The following is a 10,393-nucleotide window of genomic DNA, read 5'->3' as shown; positions in this document are numbered from 1 at the left end:
CTGAGACAATTATTTCTATACTCACGAATGGCAAGAAACAAAGACAGCTTCCTGTTGTCGACGGTTTTAAGCAATATAGTTTGATCTTGATAGCGACCTCTGTATGGTACGATACAATAACATGTCTGAGCATAAGCATATACACTGTAGTAGACCAGAGTTACCAAAAGAAAGTTAAGTGGAAACTGACCATTACATTAAGAGGAAAGAAATGTCGTGGGTTTTAATTGCGTCTTTACAGACAGCTGGAGATCCTATAGCCTCTATATTCGTGTATATGCAGTACCCGTGTGTGTGTTTGTTTTGTGAACGTGTGTATGTATACGATATTATATGAGTTTACATGTACATTGTATTACAAGGTTTCTAACTAATTTATGTATCATTTAATGGTTTGAGTTAAATCGAGTAAAACTTGCGGGGAAAAGTCTGTTGTGCAAGGGCGTAAGATTGAGGGATCAAGTAATAATGATGACCGAGGCATCATAGGCCCTATAGCGCACCAATGGACTATTCATTCGTATATAATCACAGAATCATAATAGATAAAATTGAATCATATACGTTGTGACAAGCATCCAGAAAAAATCTAAAAGTTGTTGTCAAGTTAAGTACTGATTTGAATACCGGTATCAATGTTTATACTACCTAAGTCGTGATGTGTGATAACTGCAAGTAGGTCTGCGAGAATGTTCTGTAGATCATGGATGGATCAGGAGGGTGTACAAACGCGTGTAGTTGACTAATAGCTTCACCAAGTGAAAACTTTGAGTCTTGTCATGCTGCTGTTTTGGGACACATCCGTAATGCATATAAGCACCACAAAAACATACACACCCACCCTCCAAAAAAATGAATTAAAAAATGCCAACCTATGTAATAAAGACTGCTCACCAAATGTTCCATTTATATAGTTAACAATTAATTAAATTATGAAGAACACAATATACCCCCGGGTGTCTGCTGAATGTTTTCTTCCAAAATGGATGGATTTTTTTCCTTGTAATGTACTCTTGTTTCTTTTGAATCATTGCTTTCGTTTGGATATTGATTTCTATATACAACAAAATGTAAAATTTAAGATTTCTTTACAACTTTAGATATCGGTATATTATGAGCGACCAAAAAAACAAACAAACAAACAAACAAACAAACAAACAAACAAACAAACCTAACAGTTTCTGACGACGTGACAATTACAACGACCCTGTTTAGACTACATGCCTGGGATAGCAAGTACAGCTGTAAACGGGTAAGAACAGATACGTACTGACTACTATTTTAATAGCACTGTATACAGAGATTCTGACGTGATGGGTTGAATAAAAAAAATCAAAAAGAAAAATTCAACTGCCATAGGAAATCATCTTTAACTTTGAATACAATCAATTATTGATAGCAAAAGTATTGACAAAGAGATTAATTAAGACGTCAAAGTTCGTGAAGTGGTCAGTTCCTCGGTACTGGCAGGCCGCAGCCCTCCCACATTCTCCCTGCGAAGAGATCTGCACCCTTGAGTCTCTTCATAAACCACGCCCCAAATACTACGTTGCCAATTTGGATCGCACCTCCATTCCTGCCCAGGGACACGGCGTAAAGCATAGCCGCTGGCCACATGTAAAAAAAAAACCAGCAAAACGTATTACTAGAGGAATAAAAAACAAATTCAACAATTATACATCGATAGGCTATGAAATGGTCCTACATCTGTTCATTGACCAGCATTTTCCCCAAAAGGGGAAGGTATAAAAACAAACAAACTTACAGAACTTGTGTTATCTTCATCGACTGGTCTCTTATTTCACAGCCGAGCACTCCTGTGTGTGTAGGTGTGATTGCACATGTGTGTGTGTGTGCTCTTTGGCGGGGAGGGGGGGGGGGGGGCAGAATGTTATTTTCTGTTGCATTCATTGAAGCAAACTTCATTAAAGGGACATTCCAGACGATTTTCATAATTTCACATCATGTAGTACATAAATCGACAACTCCATGTATAGATTTGTGGAATTTATTGTGGTTCTTGAGCAGAGAAACAATGCTTTGAAAAACCTTAAACAAATTACACTGAACAAGGATGATGACATAGCAGGTTTACATATTTCAGAAATGTAGCAGTGTAATTCCATTACAATACCGCTTGCTTGCGAGTTCACCTGTGTATAATCTTGCATGCCTTCTTCTTTTTGTTCTGCTTCCTTGAGCCCCAACTCATGCATTCTTATGGTGACTCTGCCATGTCATCATCCTTGTTCATCGCAAGTTGTTTTAAATTGTGAAATTATTCTAATTCTTCATCCCAGTTCTCACAAATTCTGAAACTCTGTCCTTGGTATAACTAATTTATAGTTGTTCAAATGTAAAAATCTGAAATCATCCGGAGGTCTCCTTTAATGTTCTATATTCAGCTGGACCTATATGCTGCAGCATTCAATGAGTCGATGTCTATCCGCATTGTTACAGCAAGTATTTCAAGCACCATTCTGACGTAGGCGGCATGATATCCATGTTAAATTACAGTAACTTAAGTTAAGGGGAGAGAAAATCAATGAGAAAAATGTGAAACAAAGAAAAAGACTCACGTTGCTTGTAAGCTTTCATTGGTCTCCCGCTGCTATGACGCAGAATGTTTTGGACCAGGGCTTCAGCCTGACGCTCAGCTCGGTATAACATTTTCTGCACATCCGCATCACAGCAGTCTCCCACAGCGAATATGTTGTCATGACCTTTGACCCGCAGGTTAGCATCTACCATCAGATATCCGGACTGATCCATACTTTCCTCTAAAACATGATAACAAAATATACGTCTTCATGCGTACCGCGATATGCTCTTTTTCCGTATTCTCCTTTGAAAATTCGTGCACCAGACGTGAGATGAAGTGGCGCTTTTGTTTGTTTGGACACGTGATGCATGGAAATAAATTTTTAATGGGTGGGATTGTGCTTCTTCCCAAACGTAAAATGTGTACAACGTAAATCATTTCCATTTAAAGCTTGTTTTAACTTTCAGCACTTCAGTAATTGTAGAACTAAGGTATGACAATTCTTCACACCAACATTGTTTGACTGGTAGCTATCATTCATAGTGAGTCGAAGAATGAACACTGACAACCGTATACGTTTTCTAGATAGGTTAAGCAAGCAAGGCAAGTAAACAAGGGAAGCAAAGTGACTTACTGAGGGATTCTTGGTACGCCTGGTTATTGATTTTCCCACCGACACACACGAAAACCAAGTCAGACTGTATGGTTCGTCCCTTGTCTGTCTTGACTTCTCTTGGTCCACTCACTCGATCAGTCGGATAACTGCTCAGGTCATCGACCCGTTCTCCTGTTTCATGTGGTTACAAAACAAATTGTTAGGCCTATACTATCAATATGACGCCATTGTCTTTGCTATAGCATTGTAACACTGCAAATATCGCAGCTTCATTCATATTATCACTTCAACTGAGTTCAATTTTTCTCTTCATTTCAATCCAACAAATTGTAATATAAATACAAAGTATCACATTTGATAAATCATAATTAACAAATTGTAAAGAATACAAAAAGTTTACTTCAAAAATATATAAACGAATGAATATAATCCATAGATTCGATACATATATGTTGCAATGGTGACAGAAAGTGAATATAGCAATGGACACAATAAATGGTAAAGAGAGATCGACTGGAAAGCGGAGCTTGTAAAACGTGGATCACTATATAAAAAGACAAAAAAATTATGCCCATATCATGTATATTCAAAATTTATCTACTGATAGTGAGAGCAAGTTACAACTGATACATGATGCAGGTAACATAAAAATACATTGTAGATAGTCATAGTTGTATAAAGTATAGAGAACATAATTAAACTTCATATGCGATTAAATATATATATGTATATTTGGATGCCAGGATTATGCCTCTTTTTTGTAAGTATATTATTATTCATGGTATGGCCACCAGGTTTCGATCTAAACTCGCTTAAATACAAATTGGGTTTCGGCGATATGTCACAAAAACAAAACAAAACAAAATAAAACAAAACAAAACTTACCTAGAATGAGTTGAACATTCAGATTCTCAAGTTGCCTTTTAACCTTCTCTTTTAGCTTCCTGTGAACGGGTGGTTCAACGAGCTCGTTTCGTGAATGTACTAGAATGACTTTCTTGTCGGGGAAGTCGGTGGCAATCTCACCAGCTATCTCAACTCCAACTGCACCGCCCCCTATGATGGTGACCGTTCGTGCTTCTTTCACCTCGTGCACAAAAAAAGAAAAAAAGAAAGAGAAAACAGTTGAGAAGACTTAGTTGTCTAATGCGAAATCGTACGATTTTCTTTGTCTCCAAAGAAATCCCAAACCTCCGATTGATATTTTGAAAGACCTTGGCTACTTTATAATAAAAATTACTCGATAGAAAAATGAAACAATAAAAGATAACCTTCGCTTCTTGAATTAAAACCATGCACGAGAAACTAAAAATTCATAGAAAACTGAGAACAGATTTCCGTCTGTATCTTCAGTCGCGTTATACATGTATTCAGAAATTTATCTATAAATGCGCAACTGACATGCTGCAGCACTGGATTGATTTTTTTTTTCTTCATGCTATATATGGATATTTTTTTTTTTTGGTTCGTACAGTCTGATGTTCTGATTTTTGTTGTAGGAAAATATGAATGTATGTCTGATTTGACTGCATTCCCAGTCAGACATAGTATTTTCCAAGGCAGTATATTCTACTTCCAATTTATTGTATGTCAACTGACATCGAAATTACATTAGCAGTTATACAACTACAATTTACTTCCTTCACGCTAATCATTAAAAGATAACAAAAAGGATTCAATTCTTTTGCAATATTGTAAACACGCATCTCGTTGTCTGTTGTGCCTTCCAACTGCGTATATATTTTCGCAGCAACAATGGGCACCATTAATCCTCATTTTCGCCCCCCCCCCCCCACCACTCCCATCTGATTTTTTTCATCAAAATTTGCAATCATGCTCGCAGACCACGTTACATTTATTCCTTAATTCCTGAAAATATAACCTCTAAAAGCTAATCGCTGGTATTTATGTATCCTCACCTCGACCAGAATTCTACACACCCTTTAACATGCATATCTTTTGTTCGAAGTATAAGTATCATATTACAACCACAGGAGGATTAATGTATGCAGCTGTGCCTAGTACACAAAATACGTTACGGTATATATATATATATATATATATATATATACACACACACACATATATGAATCCGTTGAGTATATATATATCCGTCGGAGAAGTCAGTCTGACTAAGGATCGCCACAGCGTGAAACCGCCAGTAGCGGACAAGACGCCAAAGCACAGGTATACCTATACATATATACACACAGTATATATATATATATATATATATATATATATATATATATATATATATTGTATATAATTATATACATATATGTATGTATATATATATATACATATATATATATATATATATATATATATATATATATATATATATAGTCAAAGAGAACAGAACAGCGTGAGGAAACTTAATGAAGACTAATCCCTGGAGCTTATAACATTAAATCATTGTATGCATGCGAACGAAAGTGAAAATATAGAAATACAGTGAAGCAGACACTACTTCCTGTCTCTGTGCAAAATAATGACTGATTATTATTTTGTCCTGAAGTACATTATAATGTCTTGCCATAAGTAGGTAGGTGGTGTATGCATTTTCGTATTTACTTATTAGATTGTTCTTCCTTTCAAATGACTAAAGAGAAAGGCTTGGGGCTTTTTCATAATAGATTGTATAAGGAATTCTCAAATCAAGGGACCAGTCATGCCGAAGTAATTATGTTCTTTGTATGAATTGGGTTCTCAACAGGGGTAAAAGAAGAGAATGATGATATTGATCCTCTGAATTCGAATTTTGCTACAAAGTATAAAAATCACAGAGGACAAGCCATGTGCACTTACAAAATTTGGTGAGAAATTACAGATTTTATTAAACTACCCAGATAAGATTTTCATAAAAAGGAGATAACTCAAATGCAGTGTACATGAATATATATATATATATATATATATATATATATATATACATATATATAAACAAACGTGTATATAGTTGTACAAGCTACAATGCAATTGGCAATATGTATAAAGATGTGTCAAATATCAGTCAGCGATGATATAAACATTGTCACGTGACGGTGGACCCCGGGGTGGACCATTTCTTATCCCTAGCCATAGGTAGAGAGATAGAATAGTAAAACGTATTGGGATGTTCTTCTATGACATAACAGTTTTGTGTAAGCATAAAAACAACACAATTCTAAACACTAGAGAGCGATGATACACGCAAAAATCTGTGTCAAGCTAAAACCGAGCCCGCTGTTGCTATACTGGTTGGTGTACGCAGCAATACTCATTGAACAAGGATGGCTGTGAAGTGAAGCGGACTGCGTACATAAAATATTGTGGGAAGAATCCGTAATACGCTAACATGTACTCGTAAATACTTTACCACTCAATAACCCATGCAGATAATAATTTTGAATATTCCCTGTACCATGCTACGACACCATTGTGCTACGATACATTCACCACAACAAATAACCACAGAGGGTAATATGCACACCAATGAAAGCGTAGACTTTGTGCAGTGTGTATCAACTCAGCTATCGTGGCAAGCCTACTATGCTAGAAAATGTGTCACTGATTTTATGCTGTCTAGTGCTGCACGCTATTCCAACACCGCAGGTTTGAAAGGAACTAGGCATTCTGTATTTCCCTGAATGCAAAGCATCAGTTACAGCCTGGAATTTACGCTGACGAAATAATGACATGGACTGAGTTCACTTCTATTAAAAGGAGTAATCACTCTCATATCTAAGCCCAATGATATAATTACTTCATCTATATTATCGGAAAATATATAAACTTCCTTTTATACTGCACTTCAATTTGGTCAACACACACACAAATGTAAGAAACACCGAGTAAGAACGGTGCTTCGAAGGGCAGGTAACGTGAGATAGGCCTATTTTTTTTTTTTTTTTTTTTGTATACATGAACCTGAAAGCCAGTCAGCATCATATAATAGCAACATGAGGTATGAAGTCACTTCTCGTATATGTCTTTTAAAATCAAGAAATATACGCTTATAATCATAATAACTGTAACTGCAATTACGTCTCTACATTCGGTAATAAACGATATATTTGTAGTCGTATAGGAGATATTATGTTACTTTGAAGGATATGATCATTACACGATGTAACACAGAAAACATTCAAGATTATATCATGCGGCATTACAATCACTATTCGGTAATAGACACAAAAAGGCACATACAATAGTGTACTTCAAATGCATAATCCATAATCTTAATATGAGTACAATTCAGAGGTTCAATACCGAGCAGCAAACGGTATTCAACACGCATATCTCTGCATCAATGATGATATCTGTACCACTAATTTGTTTTCTTGAAATGCAGGGCTTTTTGGCACTTTCTACTGCTATTATGCCTGCTGGTTGAGGTTTGCAGCTTGCGTTTTGTTTACGTTGCTGATCCATCTGTTTCGAGAAGGCAGTCCGCAAAGTCCATCTCCTAGGGTCTGACAAAAAACGGTTGATACGTCCCATCTTCTGGCTCTTGAAACTGAATGAAAACAACAACAGGCAGACAACCAAAAAACGTCATAAGACCTTGTAAATGCATTTCAAAAAGTGTGTTTACCGTAGTATTTCAAAATGTTCCGTTTAGTTTTATTTTTTAGCATTATGATTTGAAGCTTGATTTTGAATATTGTTGCAAATTGCCGTGTATAGTGCTTTACAGGTAATTATTTACCATTCAACTTCTCGACTAAAAGGGGAAACAAAGACTACAAGAACAGGATGAGGGATTAGAATATTAGTGGCTGTAAGACAGTTTGAAAACAAAAATGATAATACGTCATGGGGCTAAATATAGGGTTATGAAAATCTTATGGCGCTTCAAACAGATTCTTATAATAGACAAATATCTATACACGGGCTCCATCTGCATTATCACATCATAGAAGAATCAAACGAATTTACTCTATTCACAAGAAATTTAAAGCACTAAGAATTGCATCCACTGATTCAAGGATCTTTGGGATTTCAGTAGTAATGCTGACATTTAAGGTTGCTTAAAAATCATTATTGACTGAGAAATGATTTTGTAACATCTCAAAATGCTATCACGCCTTGTCTAATTTGCATTACAAGGTTGCAACCGATATCATCAATGTCACTGAAATATTTGACACTGTTTGTTGGTGTGTTTATTTGTTATTCTACTCTTTGTATCACAGATAATTGGAACATTGAGTAGTACTTAATCTTTCGACCCACCCTCTTGGTGAACTGGTCCCTGCACGCCAGTCTGATTCGCTCCGCCACGGCTGGAGTGTCAAGACGAAAGTCACCGGACAAACCCTCTTCAGTCCTAGCCGCCATGATTGCGTCCTTGATGGCAAAATACACCGAGGAGCCGAGGAAGAGGGGAGGTTCGCCGATAGCCTGTGGGATAAGTAAACGAATACAAAATGACACAAAGTATGAATATATACACATATATCATCAAAATATTTTATTACCTGTAAATCCTCAATGAGTATGTTACGCTGGGTACATACTTAGAATCAAATTCATATTCTCACATGTAATACAGTTCGATGGATGACGTAATTGGGCTTCATTTCAATTACATGTTTTTAGTGCATGGTGTATTCCAGGGTGCCAAGACCGTGCTTACTAAAGTTCACCAGTCACACATAAGCAAACCATCAGTATTTGCAGCAGTATGGTCACTAACTTGAAACCTGAATTACTCCGAAAACCTTTTAAGTAAATCTAAAATGTAAGGCAATGTAAAAATAAAAATCGTCACGGATTCCACATTATGATTCGACGAGTTGATTTACTTTGGAGGAGCATATGTTTGTGGGGTTGGTCACGCCCATGACGAGAGTCACGTTGAATTCTGCTGGAATGTTGCCAAAACCAGGGATCTTGTAATAACCAGGTCCTGCAGTCAACAGCCTCCCTTCTGGAGTCCATCGAAGATCTTCTAAGACGTAGAGACCGTAGCCTTGTATGAAGGCTCCTTCAATCTTCATTAGATATAGAGGAAATCAGAACACAAAAATCATAATACAACCACATCAACCATCTTTGACACGTCCCCTGATTCTCCATCAACAGCAATATTGGGGTTCGTGCTAATGACTAATTTCAAGATTGCTAATTAACGTGGCCTTACTTGTACGGGAATAAATCAACTTTACTTTACTACGAAAAAAAAAAAGAAGGAAAATTATGATTCAGTTGTACTTCCTGACCTTTTTTTTTTTCTTCAGTGTCAATGAATTTTCACAAACTATGTTGCGTTTTACTTTTGTGACAGGACTTCTTGTGTTCTATCATTATCTTACGCTTTAAATCAAAAGACTCATTGAAGAACAACTTACTTATATTTCATCAACATAGCTAATTACAGCTATCCTCAATCACGTCCATGACGCCCGGAACGGTGACACGACATTTGCTCCTGCGACAATTGCTCCGGTCTTATTTTCTCTAAGGACTTAGGGTTAGGGTTAGGGTTGTGATAGGGTTTTAGGTTTAGTTTGATGTGAGAATTAGGATTAGGGTTAGGGTTATGTTTATGGGTTGAATTTACGTTTGGCTTAGCATGCAGATATATCATGGGAGTAATTGTCGCAGGAGCAAATGCAATGGAACCCCCGGAACAGTCGAATACTAGTACCATTTGCGATCTATTTCTTTCTCTTCTTTTGTGCGCGATTCCGTTCGGAGATATCTTTACCTGTCCGATATCGACAGCCGGGTTGATGCTCTGTCCGACGTCAAACACGATGTCAGTTCTCAACGTTCGATGATCTCCAGTCAGGCAGTCGATCTCCACCTCGGAAGCAGCGGCCCCGTAAGAAAAGTAGTGCCACAACTTTCCCGTCATGGTCTTCTCGTCGAAGTCTAATCCTTGTGTACTGAAGAAAATAACAGAAAGAAACCGAAAAGCTTACATTTCATAAAGGGTTGACATTTCCATGGTTTTTCCATTTTTGTGTAACTGCATGGCATATCATTCTGAAACTCATACACACAAAAGAAATTTTAAGTGTGATTTTTTACTACAGAATATGATAGTAACCTCTTGAAAGTAATCTCTATTTCTAAAAGAATGTTGTTGGCGTCGCGGTGGGTTGAAATTAAAAGCAGCAGCCTGCGTCACCTGCGTCAAAATGAAACTGAATACCCTTAAAATTCTTTCATTATGTATTTGTAAGCTTGAAAATATAACTTCCCTAGCTAGGACAGTTCTTCCATTTTCGTTTGTTTGTTTG

At 36.8% G+C, this 10,393-nt stretch overlaps 1 protein-coding gene across 1 annotated transcript; it reads right to left on the bottom strand.

Moving 5' to 3' along the window:
• Positions 1–1,139: 1,139 nt before the first annotated feature.
• On the bottom strand, positions 1,140–4,345 carry LOC139715182 (ferroptosis suppressor protein 1-like). Its single transcript, XM_071626778.1, has 4 exons — positions 4,044–4,345; positions 3,177–3,329; positions 2,580–2,780; positions 1,140–1,607 (listed from the first exon to the last, which is right to left on the bottom strand). Exons 3-4 carry the CDS (start codon positions 2,770–2,772, stop codon positions 1,450–1,452), a joined length of 351 nt encoding a protein of 116 aa, XP_071482879.1. The 5' UTR covers positions 2,773–2,780; positions 3,177–3,329; positions 4,044–4,345; the 3' UTR covers positions 1,140–1,449.
• Between the last annotated feature and the right edge of the window lie 6,048 nt (positions 4,346–10,393).

This window comes from Diadema antillarum, unplaced genomic scaffold, assembly GCF_040938485.1.
Source record: "Diadema antillarum isolate AM-2024a unplaced genomic scaffold, OU_Dant_1.0 seq00003023_RagTag, whole genome shotgun sequence".
NCBI lineage: Eukaryota > Metazoa > Echinodermata > Echinoidea > Diadematoida > Diadematidae > Diadema > Diadema antillarum.
This window is presented reverse-complemented; position numbering and strand designations above follow the sequence as displayed.

Bases quoted from the DNA above. Each gene is read 5' to 3' on its own strand.
- LOC139715182 (XM_071626778.1), bottom strand. From the start codon at position 2,772: ATGGATCAGTCCGGATATCTGATGGTAGATGCTAACCTGCGGGTCAAA. The intron at 1,608-2,579 runs GTGAGTCTTTTT...ACATGTGGCCAG, and splicing joins AATGAAAGCTTACAAGCAAC to CGGCTATGCTTTACGCCGTG.